Consider the following 26,561-nt stretch of genomic DNA (forward strand, 5'->3'; position numbering starts at 1 on the left):
CGCAGATATTTATGGTCTGCTATTGAGACTGCACTTGCTTGCTTGGCCAAATGGATAATTTGCAGGCCTCCCAAAAGGCCAATGGCCTCTGAGATACCTTTGGTTGTACATTGAACTTGAGAAATTCCCTAAAGAAATGCTCTGCGAAAGGTGCGGCGATTGATTCTGATTAAAATGTGAAAGCTCGAAAAGAAATTTTAATTAAAAAAATTAAAGAACTTATGTATGAGGAAATAAATAAATCTACATTTTTTTTTATAATATATATTGTTTTTAAGAGCGTTCAACATTCAGAACATAAAGTATAAAATATATTGCAAAATATATATATATATATTATATAAAAATTAAATTTTTAAAAAAAAATAAAAATATTTTTATATCCATACATAACATATATCAAACTTATATAAATTAAAATACATATCATAAATATATAGGTAGAACAAGTACGAAAGAAAGACAGTGGGGCATACTTGACTAATATCAAACTTAACTTTGTTAATGGAAATAATAAATATGAAAGAAAGTGGAGCATACATGACTATCGATATACTACGCTATTCAATTTACTAACAGTCCAAACAATGCGGTGTACCATATTTTCAAGCAAAGCAACTAGGTTCAAGCGACAGCTGGAGTTACAAGGTTATATTCTACATCGATATACTACGACCAGATTGCCAACCAAAGCAACTAAGTTTAGGTAACAGCTGAGTCACAATGTTATATAAACATACATTTGTGGAGCTGGTGTATAAATCTTGAGCTGATAAATGTGTATTGAAATAGTAAAGAATTAATGTTAGTTTACTCAACAATCTAAAGCAATTCACATCATTTAATTTAATATTTATACAAATTTGGGTTTACCTTTTATTCAAATATTCGGCAGATACATTTTTACCTAAAATGTAGACTATTTTCATTTTACGACATTTGAGGTGACTGTCATCAAAAGTGCTCCATATCAATTTCCTGCAACGTTAGCTTCTATAATAAATCCATTTCCTTTGCTACGGCTGAGTAAATACATAAATATCTATGCCAGGAACAACGGAGAAAAATTGTCAAACTAACTAAAAAGTAAATGGCAAGCGGCAGCATCAACAGCAACAGCAACAAAAAAATAATATCAAACAATATCCGTTGGCACACGAAGAAGTAATAAAAAGTGAGAGTCTCGTAGTCACACAGTCACAGTCACAGTCAACAGACACAGTCATGGCAATCAGATGGCAAAAGGCAACAATAAATCCTAGATACACAAAAAGTACAACCACATGAGGTAAATATTATTTAAAAAACCAAAACACGTAGGCAACACAAAGTACAAATCGCACTCAATCAAAATCACCTCAAGACTCAAGACCAAAAACCAGAGGAAGCTTAAAAGATGAAATCCCCACCGAACGACAAATGGAATGGGTTCGGTTCGGTTTGGTTTGGTTCAAGGATGATTGCTGCAGGAGCTCTTAGCCAGACTGCTGCCAGCCATAAGTAAAAAATAAATAAAGAAAAACGAATGGCAGAGAGAGATGAGAAAATAACACGAGCAACAATTGAAGCAAAGACAAATTCAACACAGAAAACTGTCATGTACGAGGATTTAACAGATTTAAATTCTATTTGGCAAACGCTACGAGGATTGGCATTGGGATTGTGAATGCGATTGCTGTTGTGCGTCGAGTTGAGTTCAGTTGAGTTGAGTTGAGTTGAGGGAGGAAGGAAGGCTTGAACCGCCTTGAAAGCTGCCATTTAATATTGACCAAAGGCTGCTTGCTGCTGCTGCTGTTGCTGCTGGCCTAATACGGTTGTGTGGCCAAGTTGTAGCTTAGCTTGATTTGCAGGTGCATTCCCTCCCTCTCTCTCCCTTTCCCTCTTTCCACTTCTGCGCTCTGGGCACTTAGCCCACATTAAGAGGCGCCTCGTTGTAGCAGGCCATGTGTGCAAATATTTATCGATTGCCATGACAATCCAATTCGTTATGCTTAAAACTACGGGCGCCTTTCTCTCTCAGCTATCTTTCTCTGCCACAGTTTCACAGTCGCTCACAGTTGAGGTGCCAATTCACACACACACACACACACATAACTGTTGGGTTACCTTTTTCGGACGATATTAAATGAAAAATCAGCACAACGAGGCACCAGCTCAAAAGCCCTTTTTGGGGACCTGGCCTATTTTGCATGTGTGTTTCCCTCCTGTGTGTGCCAGCATTTTTACGAAAATTGCCAGTTAAGACAGATTGGACAATGAGTGAAAAGCCTGGTCAGCTGGTCAACGAAAAGTTCGACCGACTGCAGCTCAATTGGGCCGCATTGTTTTGGGTAGCAGCAACTTGGCTAACAAGTGTTTTTGTGTGGTTGGTTCACTAACTGACTCTGTGCTCTGCTCTGCTCTGATATGCTCTGACCAGTTGCAGGCTTAATTAAAGTTGATGTAGCTGCCATTCAATGCCAGAGAAATATGTGTTAAACTCAAGATGGGAAAACAGCTTTAGGACTGAATTATATCAGCTTTACGCAAAAATCGAGGTCAGATTTGCAGAGAGATTTTCCAGTGAGTACAATTTGTGGCGCTGATTTAAAATATTTGCTGCCTGATGAGACGTTTGTGCCTCAAGTGACATCAAATTGGCAAACCAAGAGTAAGAGACAGATAGAGAGAGAGAGAGCGAAGCATTTTAAGCCATTTCCGGTGCTTTACGTGTGTGCGTCTGTGTTTTGTGTCGCGTTGCCATTAGGCATCCGCCGCTGGACAGCAGCACTCCTCCTCCCATCCTCCCCCCTTGGAGCCTACACGTGCAGCACTCTCAGGCTGCCACTCAGCACAAATTTTCGGCAGCATGCTTTTCCGGTTTGCCAACGCAGCAGCAGCAGCGATTCTTGCTCGCCAACGTCCTCTCCCTGAGGCTCACTCTAGTTCAATAAGGATTTCCGTTTCAATTCGTGCGCTGCTCCATTGTTGCTGTCTTCTTTACTTCTCTCTCTCTCTCTCTCTCCCTCTCTCTCTCTTTCTCCATCTCCATCTTTGGCTCCTTCTATGATTGTTGCTGTTGTTGTCCATTTTCGTTTATCGAATTTTTCACTTTGACGACCTTTGGGCAGAGGCTCAACTTTTTACACTTTTAGCAACAATTTCCTTTAGATTCTCGCCTCTCACTTTTCACATTTTCTTTTTTCTTGGCCTTTTTTTATTATTATTATTTATTTATTTTTGTGCTGATTTCATGCGTTTGCTTTGCGACTTTTCGGCTGTAATTTTTTTTTTTGTGTTTGTGCTTGATTTGCTTTCCAATTTTCAATGTGTCACTTTATGAGAGGGACCATTAATCAAAATACAACAAAGCACGAAATACAAAAAAAAACTTGTAACGTAAAAAAACAAAAACCTGAAAAAGAGCGTTAAGAAATTATTGCTTAAATAAGCGTGTTGTGTTCTTTTTTTTCTTCTTTTTTGCCTCTTCATTTTCTTTTGGCTTTTTCTGGGGTTACGGAAAAACCTTGTGAAATGAAGCGACCACAAAAAAAAAGAAGAAAAAAATAAAGAAAAACTCTGAGTTGGCAATTCTGAAAAGTTTTTCGCTGCTTCCTGTACGCTTTTGTTATTGATTTTGGTATTTCATGCGCCATTTGCCAGCCAGCATTTTGCATGCAACATTCCAAAAAATGCCACGCCTCAATGGAATCAACTCCCACAATGTGAGGGCAGAGACAGCTGAGTCTCAGAGTCTCAAGTGCATAATTTATAGAGTTTATCCCAATGAGCTGTACATTTAAAAAACAACAAATCAATTACACGACTCTGTCAAAGACGGTGTCAACTTTTTTTCGCTCTGAGAGGTCTGACAAGCATGTCAGATTAAGACATCACCGAGGCACAAGCGAATTCATTTATGTTGCCTTGGAAATGCTCTTTCTTGTGTCTTACTTTCTTTATGAAATAAGGAATAACATTTAAGTTAGTTTCTTTACTTATTTTACTTATATCATTTTATTGTAGGTCAGATATGATTAAATTTATTTATATTTTATAAAAAAAAGCATGTCGGATTAAAACTTCAGCGATAAACAAGTGAGTGCATTTATATAAAATGCTCTCTCTCTCTCTCTCTTTTATGTTACTTTGGTAATAAAATAAATAACATTTGAAAGTTTTTACAATTAAATTAGATTAATTATTTTACTTATTGAATGGTACTGAATGAAAGCTAAATTGAAATGTTTATTTAGATTTACTTATGTCAGATTAAAGCATCAGCGCTATACAAAGAAGTCTATTACTATTGCCTAGCCTTATAGTTTATTCATATAAGTTTTGTAATAAAATTGATAAAAACATTTAATCAATTTATGTAAATATATATATTAATGATCCTATCTTACTTCTGTTGTAATAATTTATTCATAAAATTGTTAAGAATGTGTTACTAACTTTGTTTAGTTTATTATTCCTATTTAAAAAATAAATTGAAAATATCAAAATAAAAATATAAATATTAAAATAAAATTAATATATTTCTATTTAAAAAAATAAATTAAAAATATTAAAAAATAATTTCAAGTAAGTTTAAAATCTTGTAAATATAAAAATATAAATATTCGTAAATTCTCTTCCATTAAAACAAGTGATTCTAATTGCTTATTTTCTGCGATTTTCTAGTTATTGTTAATGAAATTATTTTATGTTTCTTTTAAATATTTCTTTAAGTTCATTAATATGTCAATGTTGAAAAGCTTAAATTGGACTGAATTTATTCATTGTAATATTAATTAAAAAATAATAAAGTAATTTCGAATCATAATTGACCACTATTCGTACATTTTTATTTGACGTCACAGAGTGAGTTTGAAAATTTGAAATATCCATTTGTGAAAAGAGACGCAATCTTCAAAGCTAAAATGGCACGCACGCCCACATGTTCATTTACAAACGCATCTGGCAAGTGGCAAAAAAGTAATACAAAAAAATTTAAACAGCGTGTGTACAACATGTCGTATGCGGAATGAGGGAGTCTCATGCCAAATATCCAAGACCAAAGACAAAGGCAACGACAAATACAAAGACAAAGAAAGCGCAGTGGTTGTCTCATTTCTTTTTCAAGTGTCAAGTGTCAACGCCAAAATGATTAGGTAGGCGTTACCAACAACAGCAACAACATTTGACAACAACAACAACAATAACAAGAGGAGAAACAACTCTGCCAGCAACAAGCAACTAGTTCTCTTTGGCTGCCTTTTGTAGGCGTGTTTCTTCTTATGTCTCTGCCCCGAAAAGCTATTAAACGGTCTGGCAAAAAGACACCGAGGACAGCAGAGGACAGCCGATTCCCCCCCTCTACACAATCTTCCCCCCTCGCATATGCTCACTGTCAACGCCAGCTGCGACTGACGCCAAATTCCCAGGTTTCAGTCTGCTTAGGTCTGGCTTCAACAACTCCAACTGCAGTTTCAACTGGCAACTGACAACTCGCAACTCTGACTCCAACTTCCATTTAGTATTTTAGTTTATAGTGCAGTTTTGATTTCAAAATATTATGACGACTGTTAAAGTTATAACTTCACGGAGAACTCATTCAAGTTGAAATTGAAATAATTTTTAGCACTCAGTTGCCAGTCTGCACTTTGGTTCAGCACTGACTGTCTGGCATTTGGCATTGCTTTTTATATTTTTTTATGTCTTCATCATTCATATTTATGCATTTTTATTTTAATTTTACCTAGCACTTGGCTGCCTTAACTAGTCGCGACTCCACCCACTCCATAAGGTGCCACAAAGAGTGAGACAGGAATAAATACACACACTCTGCCGCAGTTGTATTCAGGCGGCATCTTTCTTGCCCCATGTGCGTGGAGGCGTGTTATACGTTGTGTTCTGTTGTACGTATCTACATACATACTATGTGTATATCCCATGGCCCACCAAAAAGACTCCGCCTCGAGCCATTTTGACAGCTCTTTGGTGAGTGTTTCTGTCCGACTGTCTCGCTGTCTGACAGTCTTGACGTCCTGCGAATCGTTCGCATTTATGACTGTTAGGGCCAAAGGTTTTTGCGTTTTATGTGCTGAAATTGTTGTTCGCAAAAAGCAAACTACACATGTCTACAGCAGAATTGTAATGCCACATCCCAGGTTGTTAAATGTAAGCACAGGATCATCATCGCAGATGCGCACAAGGGTGGGCAGCTAAATGTCTGCATATTACATAAGGAAATGCCAATGAAACTCTCAGTCGTAAAAGACTTGGTCAATAGGTAACTAAGCATAATGCTTTATAGACTTGCACAAAAAGTAACTGAGCGCTCTTGTGTAGAATGAAAATATTTATGAAATCGAAAGAAATCTCAATAGCTCATGTAAATGTTTAAAGCTTATAATTTTCCATTAAGTATTCGCCAGGAAAGTGCGATAATCACACGACCAATCAGTTGAGTAAAGAAAGCAATTGGTTGCATATAGACACTCCCCCCATTTGGCTACATTTTCCGGACATGGTCGTCGCATATATCATGCCTAATCATCAAGTGCAGTTTCCAGAGGCTCACGACCTACGCAAAAGGCAAACACTTCACACACACGGCGCGCACAGGGCGATTATTATACCCAAGACATGGTGGCGACGAGGAAAACACACATCTATAGCCACAGTTACAGCTACAGCTACAGGCTTTGCCATTTACATGGTCATAAAATATAAGCCAAGCCAGGGACCGAGGGCCAAAGCTGGCGGGAAACTTTCGCTGGCACAGCGAAAATTCCCAGAGCCATAATTTTTCACAAAACGTCTCTGACGCCGCATAATTGCAGCGTAATTTTTGCGCATTTAATTTCCAACGTCGTCGTCGTCGTCTGCTGCTGGCCATGAAGCTCTCTAAACCTTAACCTTACCCAAGAAGTCTCCGCAGCAAGGCTTGGTCAACTCGTGCCATGCATTGAGGGAGTGAAAGAGACCTCCGGAGACAGTCAACAATGTGAGGCGTCAAATTGTTTCCCATTTTCGCATATGATGATTTTCCTCTTCCATTGTGCCCTTTTTCTTGTGTCTCAAGTTCCAAAACGACCTATGTGAGTCTCTGGTCGCCTTATACAATTAACAAAAACAAAAAAAAAAGGAAAAAGTAATGCAAACACAATGCTAAAATATGTGGCTACAACATTTTGCACTTTCCGTTGTCGTTATCAGCGTCATCTTTTTGTCTCAAGCGCTTGACCGTGAAATGCTCTTTCCTTTTGAATCTAAAATTGTGAAAGAGTCTAGTCAAGAATATTTCAACTATTCTTTTATTTCAACTATTCTTTTAATTCATTAAAGCAATTGCATATTTTTATTAGAAACAATGTGAACAAATTACAGATTTTTCTATTTTATTTATTTTCACAATATATTAAAAAAATTATGGCACAATTTAGAATTTACTTTTAATAAAAAAGTATTCATTTTAAAGATTTAATTCAACAAAAAGGAATATAAAAATACAGCGGGTTATCACAATTTAACATTACGTTTAATTCTCTTAAAGTGTTGTTAATTATAGAGTTAAAATAATTTAACAATATACTTTTTATTTTACTCCTTTCATAGTCTGTTTTTTATAGAGCATAAAAATGTCGTCAAATTTCGTTTGTGGGTTTTACTCTATTTTAATTTTCGTGTGGCAAAAAAAAAAGAAAAAAAACTGCGTCCATTATACAAAAATATTTCCGCACTTTTCTCCCCTCGTCACTTTTTCAAACATTTCAATGATAAAGTGTTTTTGTGTAGTCGTCGCCGTCGCAGTTGTTGCTGTTGCCGTTTGCTGTGTTGCATGGCACGAAAAATATATTAAAGAAAATGTTAAAAATGGCTAAAATGGTTTTTCTATTGTTCTGTGGTCACTGCCTGCATTTTTCCAGACGCTGCAGTAAAAAATGCCAGGCAAAAATTGTTTATTACATTTTCAGCTCTGCACAGAGGCGCAAGGCAGAAAATTTATGCCCGACATTGAATGGTATGCAAGGCAATCCCCCGCCTCCCCCCTACACTCGTAGGGGCGAGTGGAAAGCTCTGAACAGTAGCAGCCCCAATTCTAGGAAGTGGCCAAGGACAGTTTTTGGCCCTGACGCTGCGCTTTGCCAGCAGAATAATGGCAAACTTACATAGACATACATACATACATATATATTTGTGTGTTGTTTTCTTTGCACTCTTTTTGCTCTGACAAAAGATGGCATTGAACTTTGCCAGGATGTCATTTTCCCTTGCGCGAGAAAATGAATTGAATGTGTCTTCTGCCCATTGTGAGTGCGACTTAGACAAGGTGTTTGCCATTGAAACAGGTTGAGTTGACTTTTATCGCATTTTAAGCGGCTTTAAAAGTTGCTTATAAATAATTAATTGGTGGGTAGTATATTTTATTGAACACTTATAATGATTAAGTATAAATATTTTAGTATATATTATATTTAGAACAAACATTTAAATATATATTTGGTATATATTTAGTATATTTAAAATAAATTAATTACATTTATTTGAGTTTGTAACGTTTCAATTGTTTTCCAAAATTATTTATTTCTACATATTTTTCACACATTCAATAATTTTTTTAATTGGTGGGGTAAATTCTTTTATTTAATATTTATGTTGTTTAAGTATATTTTAAGTATTCAGTATATTATAAGAAGTATATTTAATGTATTTAAAAGTAATTAATTGATTTTTTTATTTTGTAATATTTGGATTGTTGAATTGAATTAATTATTTAAAATTTTTCTACAATGTGCAATATATGTTAATTGATGGCTAACAAATATTATTTCACATTTATGCTGTTTAAGTATCTAAAGAATTAGTATATTTTTGGTAGCATATTTAATTTATTTGAGATTAATTAATTATATTTTTGAATTCTGTAAAATTTTAAATATTTTCTTAAATTATTTACTTTAAGTTTCAGATTCAAATCAGTTTTATGATGCTTAAATAATTCGTTGAACTTTTCATATAAAGATGTTAAAAATAATATAATATATATACAATATATATATATATATATATAATAAGAACTAACGTTTTATATGTTTAATGTTTAGATTTTTAATCAAATTTCTTCTCTAAGACTTATTTTATTTACTTTAAATACTTTTTAATAATCTCTCATATTTACATTTTAAATAATTGATGTCCTACCAGAATTCTTTGAACTTTTCATTTAATTCACTCACAAACAATTCTCAGAATTGATGATTTTTACATTTAGTTAGTCGACAGAAATATTCTTTAGATCTTTATTTATTTGAAATTGAATAATAGTCATATTTTTAAATGGAATCACTCTTTCAAAATCTTGCATGCTGCTGTTAACAGTCATCAAAATGCTATTTTATTTAATCTAAAAAATGTTATTCCATTTAAATTGCCTGCTGTCTGCAACTTAGTCACTTTTCCACTGAATCCCCTCGCCACCTCTCTCTCTCTCTTCGGCCTGGGCCACTTCGGTCTCCCGCTTGGGTTCCCACATAAAATATCCATAACATTAACCACAATTACTGTGAAATTGTATACCCAAAGGAAATTGCAACAAGGAGAAATAAAAATTGCCATTGCTTTTCTTATTATTTGCCATGGCCGTTGGAGTTGTTGTTATTGTTGTTGTGTTGTCGTCGTTGTTGTTGCCGCCCACAAAGCCCAAATTAAAAAATGGTTAAAAAAAAGAATTTTTTCTATTAATTTTCCAAGCTGTCCTTTGCGTCTCATTTTTTCTTTCTTTGCTGGCACTGGCGTTGGCGTCGTCAACATGTGTTGCATGTGGCAATTAAATGCCAGCTACACACAGCAACAGCAAAAAGAAAGCAAAATGCTGCAGCAGCAACAACAACTCTAAAGAGATTGCATCGTCGCTGTTGTTGCTTTTGCTGTCGTTGTTGTTGTTGTTGTTGTTGTTGGGGCGCGTAATAATTTTTGGCGCTGAGTTTCGCGTCTTGGAGTGCAAATAAAATGGCGCTTTTTAGTGACTCAGTTGGCGGCAGGCAGTCGTCGGTCGGCAGTTTGTTGGAGAGTGCGAAAATAATATGAGCAGGCCGCAGGCAACGGTACTTCTAGCAGCTTGCAACCGGCAGTCGGATGGGGAAGGGGGGTTGCCACATAGACTGGCGATGTGAAAACTGGGGGAATAGGAAACTAAATGAATGACATGCCAGGGCGTCTGCAATGTCTGTCTGCGACTGACTGCAAAAGGGGGCCGCAGTTGCACAGTGGCAGAGAGTGGGGCAAAGAGAGTGAGAGAGAGAGAGAGGGGGAAACTGGGCAACTTGCGGTCCAACGCCTGCCAGAAACCGTCTGCGGCGCTGGCTTCAATTAATTTTCGACTTGGTTATTGTTTGCGGGTGTCGGGTGTTAATGGTCCACGTTATCAGCGTACTCACAAAGAGGGAGTTGGGCGCTCAGATTGGAGCTGTTGCTGCAGCTGAAACTGAAAACTGAATGCTGAATGCTGAACTGAACTCAACTCAACTGAAGCGGCAGTTCTTGTCCTTAGGCTGTGGGTTATTGTGGTGGCTGCCTGCTACTGTTGACACTCCGCAATACCAACTGTCTCCGTCTCCCTCCGCCTCCATCTCCGTTTTTGCTGTCTAGCCTCCGGCTAGCTGCATTTTATGCAGAGCTTTTTGGTAGCATTTGTTGTCCGATATCCCTTGTGGTTGAAGTCTCTACTAAATGCTTGCCGCTCCGATTCAAAATATGAATGCGAGAACAATGAAGTATCATTAGCAATCATGGAGCAACATAAATTACATTGAACCCAAGAGAGTTGCATTGAATTAAAGTGACACCAAGTTGGAATCTTAATGCTGGCAACTTTTAAGATAAGCAGCTTAATACTTTTTGAGATTTGCTGTTATTAAGCAATTCAAATAAATGTTTTGCTTAAATTGTACAAGATTTTATTTTATTGGCTTAATATTTTTTATATTAACGATCAACAAAGAAATAATATAGATTTTCATTTCATCTTCAAGCAAACAAACTACTTCAGTAATTTATATTAATTTGATAACAGTCTAATTGTATGTTTACTATTGGGGACAGCAGCGCAAAAGTAAGAAAAATTAATTAAATTTAATTTAATATTATACATTTTTGTTTATACCTGACAAAACTTAGCATTAAACTAAAAAACTGTCAAATAAATAATATATAATTGTAATACTTACACATAATTGTCAATTGTAAAAAATACTGAAAATACTACAGTATTTTTGTCAAAGATCAGTATTTTGATTAGATATTTAAAAATAGTCAGACTTCACAAACTGAAATTTGTTTGATTTGAATTATATTATGTTTATTAAATTTACTTTAATTTTAAATTTATATTTTCGTCAAATATGAGTATTTTATTCAGTATTTAGTTTAATTTAAATTATTAAGCTTACGCTTATTTTGAATATATAATTTGAGTTTAATTTTAGTTAAACCAAAGTTACTTGAGCAATGTCAACTGTTTATAGTCGACACCCATAAATCATATAAATGAAAATATAAGAAAATTATGAAGACTGATCCAAAAGTCTCACCAGACAACAGCGAGCGTGTCTCTCAAGTTGTTCGTTTTTAGTTCGCGACACTTGGAAAACGATGCCTCTTTCCACGCGCTTGCATTTGTTTTTCTTTTTCCACAATTTTTTTGTTGCTTTCGTCACATAAAAAAATTTGCATTTGACTGCAGCTACCGAAGAAACGGTGCCACTGGCAGTGCATAGTACTAGTTGTAGTTGTACTAGAGACCCATGCTGAACCTAAGCCAAACCAAACCAAACTAAACGAAGCAGCTGCTGTTTGTTCACTGCAATTGCGACAACTGGGAAAGATTGGAAGCAAGGCGGAAAACGGGGGGTTTGCTCGAAGCGGAGCGCATTAAAAGGCCGACCCATGGCCATAAAAACTATGCGACTCTCCGTAGTGTTCAAGTGGCGGCTGCTAAATTTTATGCCTTTTATTTGGGACTGTGCCGCCGACGACAACAACAACAACAACAGCAACAACAACAATACGAACAGCGACAACAGCAACTACAACAATGAGCGCGACAACAACAAGGCACATTTGCAACTTTGCTGCCACTTCCACTGTCAAGTTGGCGTAAAATTTTTCATTTCGCATATGAAAGGAAGTGTGGGCGCCAGTTTTCCACTCTCCACTCCACTAAACTCCCCAGTCCCCAGTCGCTGCATCTCACGCTCTCCAACTTCTTGTGAACACCAGCGAGATCCCATCCCCATAACCATTCCACAGAGAGATCCCATTGGCATCAGCCACAAAACGGCCTCAACGTTTGTCGTTTAGTTTTCTTCATTTTAGTTTTTTTTTCTTTTCTTTTTCTTGGTTTTTTTTTTTGTTACTTTGCTTTTCTTTTGCATTTTATTAATTGCTCGAATGAATTCGCGTCGGCATTTGCCGCCTGCCTGTGAAATTTTCTTTGTGTTTGCTCGCTTTTGATCTTTTTGCGAGACACTTTCTGCATAGACGTTGCAAAATGGCGAACATTATATAGTATGGTATGGAAACTATCTTGATGGAAATTGAAAAGTGCTTTAAACGCAGATGGCAACAGTAAATGAAAAATGTGCAAAAGATATTGCGCATTATGCTGCTATGTTATATTTTAAAAGATTTCAGAATAAGTTATATTAATTGCATTTCAATAATGCAATTTGATTTAATTTAATTTGTAATCAAAGAAATTAAAGCAATTTATATAAGTAAGAAAGACTCGACTGTGAGATACACGCTATCCATTTTCAACAACAACAAAAACAGCGGCATTATGTTTAAAAATATACCATATCGATATACCAAAAATACTGAAATATGCCGATGGTTATATAATATTTGGCTTATAGATATACTATTAAGTTTAAAATATAAAAATGGTAAAATATACCAATGGTTATGTTCGGCTTATTAATATACTAATAATGTACCATTGAGCAGTAGTATAATTGCATGTATTTTCATACATTAATATAAATACAAAATCAAAGATAATAAATGTGATCATCACCATTAACTAAATCATTAGTGCATTATTATTAGTTTGTCCTATTTTTATAATTATCTGTGGTATAATATGAGCCAAAGTTAATAATAATACTACCACATAACAATTTTACATTCATAGCTTGAATCAGTTTATTTTTACGCTTTATTTTTACTCTCTACCATAAATCGCTTAAAGTTTTTGGAAAACTTTATTCTACCCGCTTAAATTCAGAGACAAGCTTGAATTTGGGCAATCTCTCCTTTACTAGCTTTTGTTGTAGTTGTCGCATTTCCGGCTGAGTAAAAAGCCGCCTCGTTTCTTGTCTCTGGGCGGCATTTTCGTACAGTTTTTCGCGCTGTTTATATTTTTATATTTTGACACGTTTTGGCATGTCGCAAAGTGAGCAAAAGAAGGAAGGGGTATGGACGGAGGCAGGGATTGTGTTAGGCGCTCTGTGTGTCTGACATTTTACATAAATTTCACTTGGGCTCTGTGCTCAGCAAATCGTGGCATCGAGGAACTGCGCAACGTTGCCATCAACTGGCAGCCAACTGGCGGCAACTGCCACATGACTTGCTGTCATGTGACAAAAAACGCGACAGTTTGCAAGGTCACGTCACATTAATTTGCTGACAATGATGTATTTAGAGGGCACAGAGGAAGCACAAACTCTGCCTGCCTGCCTCGCTGACTGACTGACTGACTGACTGTCTGTCTTGTGTGTCTCTGCGCTGACTCTGCTGACTCTCCTGACAGCCCTTTTGACACTCTCGGCATGCTTTAAGCCACGCCAATTAAGTAGCGAAAATTTAAAAAATGTCTTGCAAATTATGCTCAATTTATCAACAATTCTCCTTTTGGCATTCTTCTATCATTGCAGGCGCTAAATGTAAAATGTGAGAACAGAATTTTTTGGATGATTTCCCTTGGAAATGCGTGTGAATGAAATAAAACTCAAAATGCCTACAATAAAATTACGGCAATTGCATTCGGCCCATTCGAAGCGTAGGCAACATCAGCAATATTTGTCTATTGATTGCCATGGAAATCACCTCGATCACAGCTGCTGGCACTTGGCAAGAAGAAATTATTTAAAAAGTTATTGCCGCATTCGTGTTAATAACCATAAAACTTTATACTGGCTGACATTGGCTCTGATTCTATTGACCGAATCCACCAGAGGAACAACATCAGCAGTAGCAGCAGCAGCAGCTGTTGGCAACACAGCGAGCCCAGCTGGAGGCATGACAGCATTGGAAATTGGTAAGTTATCAAGTAAAACGATATTGAAAATCATGCACAAAGTATTAAAGAGAGCGAAAGTGGTTGAAATTTCATATTTATTATGAACAAAAGTGCAAGTAATTTTTGCCAACATTTTTATTGAGTGGCAAATGCTTACAAAGTGTTGATTTTGCACTTGTCATTAAATTAATAATATTAAATTGTATTCAATCAAGTACAGGCTAATATTACGCTTTACTATTGAGTGCGAATTTTGCAAATGAAATCTAAAACGATTTATTTCACATTTGTGCATTAAATATTCATTCAGATATGCGCATTTTTTATGTACCGCATGAAACTTCCACATTGATAAACAATTTAACTGTTTTGGCCAACTTCAGTTCCACCCCCACACTCCTCTCCTACTTTTCCAAGCGATCCTTTTCATGTTAGCCTACCTTCTCCCATGGTCATTGAACAAAAATACCGTATGTTCAGTTCCCATGACATAAAAGTTATGCATTTTTATTTCGATAACACACACACACACACTCTCGTAAGCATGCTCGCAACAAGGCAAAAAATATATGTATATGTATAAATAAAATTGCTGGAAAAAAGGTACAAAGAATTATTATGGAAAATGTTTTGTGCATATGTAACAAAGCCAATCGGAATCGAATTTGTTTGCTCTACTTAGTTGGAAGGTTTAAAATATCAGTAAAAAGCAAAAAAAATGTAAAACGAAAAATGAAAAATGAAATAAATGTATACGACATGAACATGATATCAGATATTCACATGAGTACTTATTTATAATGCTTCAATGCACTTCCAAATGTGTGTATGTAGAACTCAAGAGAGCTCAGGTTCGAGACCCTAAAAGGTAGCACCCACTTCTCCCCCCTCCCCAGCCATTTCAAAGCTGAGCTCGTTCAGCTTCAGTGCATCTGATGCAACAGTTCGGGGCAGCAGCCACTAAATAGTCGAGGGTGGACTATAACTTGAGGCTGAGTCCACAAATTTGCATTTGCATTCGGCAATCAACATGAAAATCAATCAACCGCAAAGGTACGGGCGCGCAATGAGGCACGATCTATATATACACACACACACAGACACACACCGAAACACACACATATCTTGGTCCTCGAGAGTATCCCAATAACACAAACCGTAACTAATAACTGCTAAGCAGAAGCTTCCACATCCACATCCTAACCGTCACGCACTCAACCACAACCAATTACAGAAATTTAGGCAAAATGCCAGGATGCGACGACGTCGACGACGACGTCATTAATAAACATGAGCCAAGAACTAGGCCTAAACTAGAGAGAGAGAGTGAGAGAGAGAGTGGAGGGAGATTAAGGGGCAGATATATGTATTACTCATAGCTAGGTGCTGAGATGGCCAGCGCACACAAATCGAAAGCTCAGCGGTGCTTTTGATAGATTGCGTCTGCCTCCAATCTTCAACTCGGACATCGACTTGGACTTGCTCTTAAACTTGGACGCTGCTCATTACCATTGCTGATTGGCTCCGTCTTGGCGGTTGCCAGTTGCCGTTTGGCGGTTGCCTCAGTTGCCACGGTTGCCTCGGTTGCCAGTTGTTGGACGATGGCTCCCTTAGCTCACGTGTGTGGTCGCGTCCATCACAGCTGGCTGGCTGACTGGAATTGTTTCTTTACCCCGCATTGTTCTTGCTGCCGAGCATAACAAATTATCTCGTTGTGGGCCTCTGGCTCGTTAGCGAGCAACTTGTTTGCAAATCCCAAAGACATAAAGCATAAAAGGATTATCGAATATTGAGATACACTGAGTATATAGTATATAGTATATAGTATATGGTATAGTATATAGTATATAGTATATAGTATATAGTATATAGTATATAGTATATAGTATATAGTATATAGTATATAGTATATAGTATATAGTATATAGTATATAGTATATAGTATATAGTATATAGTATTTAGTATTTAGTATTTAGTATTTAGTATTTAGTATTTAGTATTTAGTATTTAGTATTTAGTATTTAGTATTTAGTATTTAGTATATAGTATATAGTATATAGTATATAGTATATAGTATATAGTATATAGTATATAGTATATAGTATATAGTATATAGTATATAGTATATAGTATATAGTATTTAGTATTTAGTATTTAGTATTTAGTATATAGAATATAGTATAAGTTTTAGTATTAGTATTAGTATTTTAATATACTATAAATATAATATATTATAGTATTAAAATACTAAAACTTATTGTATTATACTGTTTTACAGTTTAGTAATTTAATATCATTCCTCAATACAGCCAAACTTCATATCATAACCAATATAATCCAGTTGAGAGCATAACCAGGCCAGGTCAGTAGCAGGAAACGAATGAAGCTGAATGAAAATCATGTTGTCGGTCTGTCGTTTTGTTGTCTGTCTGTCTGTCCGTTCGTCTGTCGATTGGCTGGTTTTACTCGATTACGATTCCGAATCCGAATCCCAATACGAATACGAATACGAATCTGTTTCTGTATCTGTATCTGCAGCAGAGTATTTATTTAAATGCGTAAATATCTGCATGTCCAACATATTTCATTTTGACCGTAGGCGCGTTGAAATGTTGCTTCGAATTGCTTCGCGGCGAGCAAATAAAAAATTACCCCTCCACATTTACAAACAGCATCTATATTTAAATTGATAATGTTAAAGCGTTGTCGTTGCTGTGGCCCGAAACAGATGCCGTTGCCGTTGTCGTCGCTCTTGTTTTTTGCCTTTTTAAATGCCTGTATAAATTGGCATTGAAATGGAGTGCTCTGTTGAAAAGTGGTGCATTGATAACTTATTGTATGCATGGCGTTTTGACTGCCTCTGTGAAATATGAACAGCCGTTAACACAGTTCGAGAGTTCGAGGTCAGACAGACGGTTATCTCTGACTACAAAATACTAAATAGACTATTCGATGATAACAAGCTGAAAGTGATTGATTTAGACAAATTTGTTTTTGAATTTATTCATTTAGGTTAAAGCGAAACCATTTAATATTTTAAATAGAATTCGATGACAAAACGAATTTTTATTTGGTAAATTCACATAATATAATTTAAGCCAATTACCAAATTTGTTTCAAAAATTTATGCTCAGTTTAAAAATATTTATTTAACTTAATTGATAATCAATAAACATATTGACATAAAATACTTTTTGCAAAGCAAATGCAAATTTGAAAGAGATTATGTAGTTAGAGAGGAAACTAAAATTGCATTTGCAATGAAAACAAAATTCATTTAATGAAGAGCTTATAGAATTGTAAAAAGGAATATATTTAGTACCCAAATAACAACAAGAATACATAAGGAAATTATATTTGATAAATGCATACAAATGCCCATTTGAATACAAATTTACTTTAAACCAAATACGATTGTTTTTATTTTAATTATAGCTGAGTTCGAACAAGTAAGAAAGCTACACTCAAGTGTACTCGACTGTCAGATACGCGCTACCCATTTTAAATAAAAGCAAAACTCTTAATATATACCAAATTTATATAGTACTACACAGATGAGTTAAAAAAAACAGTGAAAAGAAATATTGTAGCTTTTCAGTCAAAATACAAATATTTATCGAATTTCTTCTTAAATAATGTAATAGACATTTGTAATTATGACTATTTAATAGGATTTAAGCAAGTGTACAAATTGTCTTTTGCAAATTGGTTTGGTAAACCGTCGAAATTACTCGCTTCGTGCAACAATTTGTGGCACTGAAAACGCTTTGGAAACGCACCCAACTAACAGACAATTTCGAGTGCTCTAAACTCTCTAAAAGCAATTTCCGAATTAATTGCTTGGCCAGCCCCAGCTTCATAGCCCATTTACACAATATACAATACACCCAAGCGCACTTTTACTTTCTAGCCTCTCAGATGGGTGACTTATAATAGCCGGGCTAAGAAAATCCCACACACGCCGCAACGACGGCATCTCTTAATACAGTAACAACAACAGCAACTTCAAATATAAACCCACTTTCAACATACGAGTAGAAACAGAAAGAAAAACCTGATATAGATTGGGTTTTAGATGTTGTCGCTGGTCGCTTGTCGGTTGTCCGTGGTCCGTTGTCGCTTGGCATCTTGGCATCTGTGTGGCAGCGATATAACGGCCTAAAACAGTGGCCAAATGCGATAAACAAAACGCCAAGCCAGTCAAATGTTGAATGCTGCATGCTGAAATCCATGTAATTTGCCCCACTAGCCACTTTACTACTACTGCGAGGCAACTAACTGCAAGACGCCAATGCAGTAATATTTATGCGCTGTGTAAAATGCAGCCACCAACGTGCAACGTGCAACGCGCGCGACGGTGGCAATCAAAACTAAACTGCACACTAAACTGCAAAATGCGAGATGAAAACGGAGAAGGAGAGGGTGAGGGAGGCAGCCAGGGAGGCGACAGACAAGCGGCATAACTGCAGGCGAAAATGTGGCACTTGCAACAACTTGTGGGGGCATTTAGCGGAAATTATGGCAAAAATATGCAATCTTATAGGTAGTTTGTCCCAAAGCGAAAAGAATAAAACTCTTAAATGTTTTCGCAAATGAAAAGTAGCAACAATAAAGCGCTAAATGACAGCCATTATATATTAAAATAAAAATAGCAATTATTGAGTTTATGCTTCTGAAAAGTTTCAATAAATTCCAAAACTAATTAGTTACCTAATTTAAGTGCAGGAAACATAAATATTTATAACTAAAATCTTAATTTACCTAAATTAAATGTTAATAAATATTATTAGAATATAAAGAATAGTATAATAATTATTAAAAATCTATAATAACAGCAAAATATTTAAAACTTTATATTATTTTTTGCTTAATTCATTCAAGCCAAAGTTGAAACAAAATAATTAATAAAAAATGTATTACTGATCATATATTATACACATAAAAAATAATGCTTAATTGATATACAAAAACAATAAAAGGCAAGGAAAGTTACATTAATAGATGAAATTCTTAATTAATTGAAAACGTTCTTCAAAATGAATAATATTAATTAATAAGAACTACAAATAATAAGAAAGATTAATATAGAAAACTCATTGAAACTATTTAATAAATATAAGAATACTTATAATTATTTAATAAATACTATTTATTTCATATTGTTGTTCTAGCTGCATAATATAATAATATAAAAATATTAAAAAAAAATATTAAAAAACCTAAAATTTCTTGACACTTAGTTGAGACTCTAAGCTGTGATATTTAATGCTCTTGGCTGTAGATTTACTCTATTTCCCACCAAACCGAAGTGCAACTCTTGCAGCTAGTTGCGTGGCTTCTGTGGCTGCTTAGCTAAAATAAACACGACAGGCTTTTTGCGATATATTTTAGCCTGGCTATACAGAGATCTTGCGATACACATGAATATTTTGACAGCTAAGCATGGCTAGGGAGAGTCTTGGCTGCAGTTTGCAGACCTGCAGCTGCACTCTGATAGCAGAGCAGCGATAAGAAGTGAATCGACAACTGACAGCCATGTCGGTGTGGAAAAAATTAAATAACAATTAATAGCTTAGCGCCCAGAAAAGGAGCAGAGGTCTGTTTGGTAAGTGGAAAGGGGGGATACAGAGTCACCCACAACAAAACCGGGCACAAGAGTCGCAGCATTTCGCATGGTCAGTCGATAAATTAAGGCCTGATAACTTGGCGACGATTAGGAGAGACATGGAACATGTTTTGTTTTTGTTTTTGCTTTTTTTCGGGTTATAGTTGTGTTTTATTTTCTTTAGCCTTCTTTCCTGTTGCCTCGCCGTCTTCGTCTTCGTCTTCGTCTGCGTCTTTGACTCTAAGAGTGTTGTGGTCTTCTCTTTGGGGCTGGCTGCGATTTATGTTGGCTGCGATAGAGCGTAAAAGTGAATGTTCGAAATGTGGTGACATGCATTTAAGATACTTTGCTTATAAATTATGTTAATTTATAGCCATATCTTGGCTTGCATTACTAACACACTCGCACATATCGCAGATACATTTGTATCTAATGTTTTGCTCGTTGCTTTGTTTAATGTTGCGTGTTAGATGTTTGTCACGTTCATTTCCATTTCCACAGCTCGTTTTTGTGTTCGCTTCGCTTTTCGATGTTGTGTGTTCTGTATTTGTTTGGCTGGCTACTTACAACCAACAATTAATCAGCGCATTGCAGTCTTTTGTTTATGGATGCAACATCCGTCCGATACGTTGCAGTATTCGTTGGATACTTTTGCTTTCTGAAACCCAATTAAAACGTGTGCGTAAATTGTTTAACACAAATCTCTCGCTCACTTTCAACCCTAACGAAGCATGGCCAAAAGTTCTACAACTCTGGGTGTTGTTTTTCTTGTTATTGCTGTTGTTGTTGGTGGTGTTGGGGTTTGTGCTCATAAAGCACGCCTTGTTGCTTTCGTTGTTTATGAGTGCTGGCAGCAGATACGCCTCATTGAACGCGTTTCGCGCGCGGTTTGTGCGCGGTTTTCCTCGCTGTTTCCACGCGGCTTTTGCCTGCTTCAAAACTTTTCGGCGCGTTCTTTGAGCCGCTCCACAACTCAAACAATGCAACATAAGCTCTTTTGAGCGAGCAAAGCCGACTACAAAATGCACTGCCAACATTTGTTATTCATTTTATACAAAGCTTACAACCAACTTACTTGTTTTCCATTGCATTTAAAAGTACGTAGCTTTTGTGCAATATTTGTCTTTACCTTGTCTTAAATTTCACTTGCTTCTTAAAATACACACTCATTTAAATGTTTCGAAAAATTATTTTAAAAATTTATTAATATTTGTACAGCGATCAAATTTATTTAACACACTTTTATTAAAAAAGAATACATTTTTTAAACTTGAAAATATTTGTAATGCAGATGTTAATGATTACAAATTACTTTTAAGAAATTACAGATATTTTGAACGTATATGAAAACTATTCCTTAACAATATTTCATTTGCTTCTGCTTTACCTTATCACTATTATTATGTTTCGATTTAAATACAACTTTTGTTGTCATTAACAAACATTTTGAAATTAAATTTTGTATTAAACTAATAACAATATTTTCTAGATTCAATATTAATATTTCCGCTTAGTAACTTTATATTTACATTTACCAAAAATATGAAGTTTACGTACAAAACAAATATTTTGTCATTCAACATTATAAGCTGCAAATAGTAAAATGCAATAATCGTGTTCATATAACGTACACAAAATCATCACATAATAACACAAAATGCATAATTGCAGCATCTACTCAAATCGATAATGCAATTCAATAATTTGGCTGATGATTTACTTGTCTGTCTATCTGTGGGTTTGTATGCAATTCATTAGTTCATTATACCGCAGTTGGCAACATGGCAACACATTGCTCAATGATCTATACTAATTAAGTTCTCGACTAAATCTCTCCACAACAACGTTGTCTTTCCCGTGTGCAATCTCAAGTGTATCTGAAATGTTTGCTTACATTTTGCACATCACAAAGGCAGCCAGTCTTAACCCCCTAAAGCCCTCCCTTTTGTATCGCATGCAGAAGCACTTTACCTCCTATTGAACTGTAAAATTTGTGCAATTTTCAATTTCATAAAGTTGCGCGGTGTTTGTTTGTTGTTGTTGTTGTTGTTGTTGCTCAAAGAACTTTGAATTATGATTATCGCAACAGCAAAAGCAACAACCACACACACACACACACATTAGTTGGAAAACACTGCAGCGGACATAGCCAGCCACGCACTCAAGTGCAGTTAATTAAATTTTGTGCAATTTATTTTGTGCAAAACTTTACCAACAACCGACAACAACACCGACAACAGCGTTTGTTGTTTGCGCCTAGCGTTGTTTACTTTTCACTTTGTAGTTTTTGCATTTTGCCATCAGAGTTGCGCAAAATACGCGTAGTTTTTGCCACATGCCGCGTCCTCAACGCAACACAACTCAACTCATCTCATCTCGTTTCGTTTTCTTTGTTTATGGCTGTAAATAAAAGCGTTTCTCCATTTCCCAACCAATTGCCAATTGATTTGGCATAGTTTCAACATCTCTCTCTCTCTCTCTGTGTGTCTCTTGCAAAATAATCATCAGTGTTTCATTTATCTGAGGATAGCGGAGGTTAAGCTCTTCGTGTCATAATTGATTACCCACAGAGTAGATTGGGGAAAAAGCTAGAAAAACATCGTGGCAACCATCGATCAGAAAGCGAACTAAGCAACAGTCAACAGTTTTCTTCACATAGTTTTGTTTTCTTCTTTATTTCCAATAATTAAAAATTATTTATGAGCAGCAATATGTCAGAGAGTAATGTAAATATTACCAACTCTCCGGGTAGGCGGTTCCAAGGCGAAGCGGGGAAGAAGTCTTGTCTTGAATGATTACAACAATTTACGAGCACTGGGCAAAGTTCTGCTGTCTGTAGATAATTAAGCAATTGCGTTTTGGCTAAATGAGTTTTGAGAGTGCACTGAGATGGTCAAAAAAGTGTAGCGAGTGAAGACAGACAAGGGGAAGTACAAGAAGTTTGAATAGTTATCAACAGTTATTTATAAATGTATTTATAAGTGTTGGGAATATATAGTATCTGCTAGAATTAGTAATTAACGGTTACTATATGTTACGTGAATTCTACTATAATATAATATATAGTATTCAGTAAAAACAAGTTAAAAAGCTACATCTGCATTTTTTAAGAAAGCAAAACACTACGGTATTTATTTTTAAATATACTCAATTAAATATACCAAAGGTAATATTTGGTATATTGAAACAATGCTACATTCAAAATATACCAAAGAGCCAAATAAAATCCATACAAAAAATATTTCTCATACATATAACTTCAACAATTTTTATCCGTTCGCAACCAAATTACAGGAATCATAAAAATATAGTTAATATTGTCCGTACCACAATTCTAGCTTCAAAATTATAACTATAAATATAAGAGGCAAAAGAAATCTGAAAGCTCAAAGTATTAAACTTATTTAAAGCAAGAAATTGAAGGGAATTATATGAGTTCGTTTTTAACAGTTACCAGATTTTGTAGTATCTGTGTAAGAGATTGAAAGAAATATTATATATAAATTTCATTTATTTTGTTAGTTTTGCTGTGATATATTAACTCAAAATGAGCTTGCTTTAAACAGTTAGCATTGAAATAAAAATACAAAATAAATTGATTGCAAATGAAAGTACTGCAAGCTCTTAGTTTAAATGTATTTAAAAGTGTTGCAAGTGGCTCAAGTTAAAATATTCCAACTGTGTTCTCCCATCAACTTTACTGATTGCCCATTCATCAAGACGTGCATGAAGTAAGTAAAAAAAAAAAAGAAAAACTGAGACCAACGAAAAGTTAAGAGTTGTGCTTACAGTGTTGCAAGTAAACTGAAACTGCGACAAGATGTAAAAGTATCTATGACTGCAGATGCTGAGATAGGGTTCTCAAGCGGAGGAATGAGCAAGAGAGAGTGAGAGAGAGAGAGAGAGAAAAACACTCTCTGGATAGAGTTAAGCACGAATGAATGCTTAAAGAATAGAGTCAGAGTCAAAGGCAGAGCCTGACCTTTGTCTAGTAGAGTAGTTTCCTGCCTTGGCTCAGCTGGCTTTGACTTATGGTGCTTAAGCGTTGACTGATTGCATCTAATTATTCACTGAATGATAATATTGTTGATATTTGTGTGTTGCCTGGTTGGAGCTGCCAAGAACAACGGCAGCAGCATCTGTTGAGCAACAGAGAGAGACCAAGAGAGAGAGGGAAAGAGAGAGAGAAACATTAAGAGAATGGATGCTGATGTTGATGATGCTGATGACGGCGTCTCAACGACCTATTCATGACCCTTTCGCGGTCTCTTGGGGGCCGCCGGCCGCTTGAGTGGAATTTCATTTGAAGCGTCAGCTGCTCCATTCGTTCAGTCGACCATTCGACAAGTGGAGCCCAAATGATAATTGCGCTTTTCATACATTCTCCTGTCCCAGTCACAGATTCAAGGGAAAATTGAGTCTGTCAGTGTCTGTGACTGCCTCTGATTGTATCTTCTTTCCCTCTGTTTGTAATTTGATTTGCTTTGTTTTGCGCTTAATTAATTTATGCCCTCGCTTGGCAGGTGAGAAATTCTCTTGCATAGCATTTTTGATTTGTTTTAATTTGATTCCTGAATTAAGCTCTCTCCATCTCTCCCATCCGTTTCGAAATTATACTTACCATATGCTTATGTTATTTTGTATAATATTTCCACATATTTCATTTTAATTAGGTGCCATTTTTCAAGTGTCAGTTGCCAGATTCTGTGGGCGTGTTGGCCTGGAAATTTTAGCTCTCCGCTCGTTATGCAACGCGGCTGCAGGCAAAAATGCATCATGTAATTAATTAACATATATAATTAGAGAGCGAGGAGAGAGAGAGAGTTCAAAAGAGATGTAGTATAGGAATAGCCAGCTATAATTAATGATTGTACAGTATCATTGCTCAATCGCATCCAAATAATATCATTTCTATTTTCCAGGCACCTGCAAACAGGCGTTGGGCATGGAATCCGGTGCCATTGCGGATTTTCAGATAACGGCGAGTTCAGCTCACGATATGGGCAATGTGGGACCTCAGCATGCCAGGTGAGATATAATTAATTTTAGTTCGTAAAGTGTGAAAATCAATTAAGTACTATCAAAACTATCAAAATATGTCATAAATAATTCAAAGCAATCAAAAATGCTGCGAATTTAAATCTCCACATAAATATGAAATTGAATAATCTTTAATTACTTAAATCACTTTGACCTGTGAGTGAAGATGCAAAGAACATTTTGTTAAATGCAATTATTATTTATAATAATCTAGTCAGCAAACGACATAATTGCAATTACATCAGGCAACTTTGTGGCTTTGTTCGCCGTACTTACCCTTGGGTTATACATGATTTAAATAAGCAAGAGCCAAAGCACATGTTATGTGTGTAAACTCGAAATGATAAACAACAAACATGCATTAAAATCTGCCACATAAAAATGGTTACATTGATGAGCAGGAGAATAAGCATGAGCAGGAGGGGACAGACTAGGATGAGATACGGTTAGAGAGGGGAGAGGATAGAAGGAAAATGCTGTGTTTCCTGTGTACATGAAAATGATTATGAATTATTTTATGGCGTGTTTAAATGCCTTTATGTCATTTATGCCAGAAACAAGGCAAACACTCAAATCACATAAATTAAAATTCACACACACGCAAAGACACGCACAACACACACTCACACTCACACACATACGCAGTCGTATGCAAATTATGTAGAATAATGATACAACTTATGACCGCTTTATATTTTGCTGACATTTATTTGTGCTGTTGCGAAGTTTGCCCAAAAACATTTGCTGATTTATCTTGTGGACTCGCACACACAGAAATGACAAATTCGCGGTCATCAAATGAAATAAAAAAGGAAATTCTCTGGTAATTATTTCGAAATGCCCATTTTGATCCCCATCCCCACAAAAACTCTTAGATCACGGCATATAAGTTCTGTAATAAACCCCTCCACATAAGAATAAACATTTTTACGACGCACTAAAATCATTTGCGCAAACAATTCTAAATGGACGTTACAAAACAAAAAACAAACCCTAAAACAAGCCCACAAATGTCAAAAGCGAAAATAACTTGCCAAAGTTCGTCGGATACAAAACAAACTATAAAATGCAAAAACTTTACTTTTTATCCTAAGAAATGATGTCTGGTGAAAAGGAAGTGATAATAGTTGTAATTGAAGGCACAACAATCACATATATCAAATATGAATGATGGACTTAACATATATCTGTCATTTTTAATATATTCTTTAATTACCATAATTTGAAGTCAAGCATGCAGAGATGCACGTTCTCTTGCTCCCCCTCTATTTAATTATTTGGGAAGGTCAACCCCACTAATTTAATGAGTTACACAGACAGGCAACAAAATCGTAAGCAATCGCTATACAAAACAAGTATATGAGTGAAGTAACAAAAATATTGATTATAATGTCAATGTCGCTGGGGAGGCGGCGAATCCGTGGCTAAAGCAAAGCGCATAAAAATAAAAGAAAAGCAATAAAATTATGCAAACTCAACAGAAAAACGACCAGCGACAGGCAACAGCCGACAGCCGACGATGCCAACAACAAGACCCCAAATGTGGATGTGGATGTGGATGAGGATGACGCTGATGGTGCCTTGGTACGTGTTGACTACAAGGTTCCCTACCAACAAAATAAAAATAAGAAAGGGGGCAGGCAGCA

At 35.8% G+C, this 26,561-nt stretch overlaps 1 protein-coding gene across 2 annotated transcripts in view; it reads left to right on the forward strand.

The window, feature by feature from the left end:
- The window catches only part of LOC117564236 (discoidin domain-containing receptor 2), a 159,423-nt gene that overhangs the window by 36,248 nt on the left and 96,614 nt on the right, over positions 1 to 26,561 (forward strand). For both annotated transcript variants that reach the window (XM_034242927.2, XM_052002801.1), the window contains exons 2-3: positions 13,905 to 14,287; positions 24,798 to 24,903. In XM_034242927.2, the coding sequence (XP_034098818.2) occupies positions 13,957 to 14,287; positions 24,798 to 24,903 (437 nt within the window). In that variant the 5' untranslated portion in view covers positions 13,905 to 13,956. The remainder of the gene's footprint in view (positions 1 to 13,904; positions 14,288 to 24,797; positions 24,904 to 26,561) is intronic.

Source organism: Drosophila albomicans, chromosome 2L (genome assembly GCF_009650485.2).
Source record: "Drosophila albomicans strain 15112-1751.03 chromosome 2L, ASM965048v2, whole genome shotgun sequence".
Taxonomy (NCBI): Eukaryota; Metazoa; Arthropoda; class Insecta; order Diptera; family Drosophilidae; genus Drosophila; species Drosophila albomicans.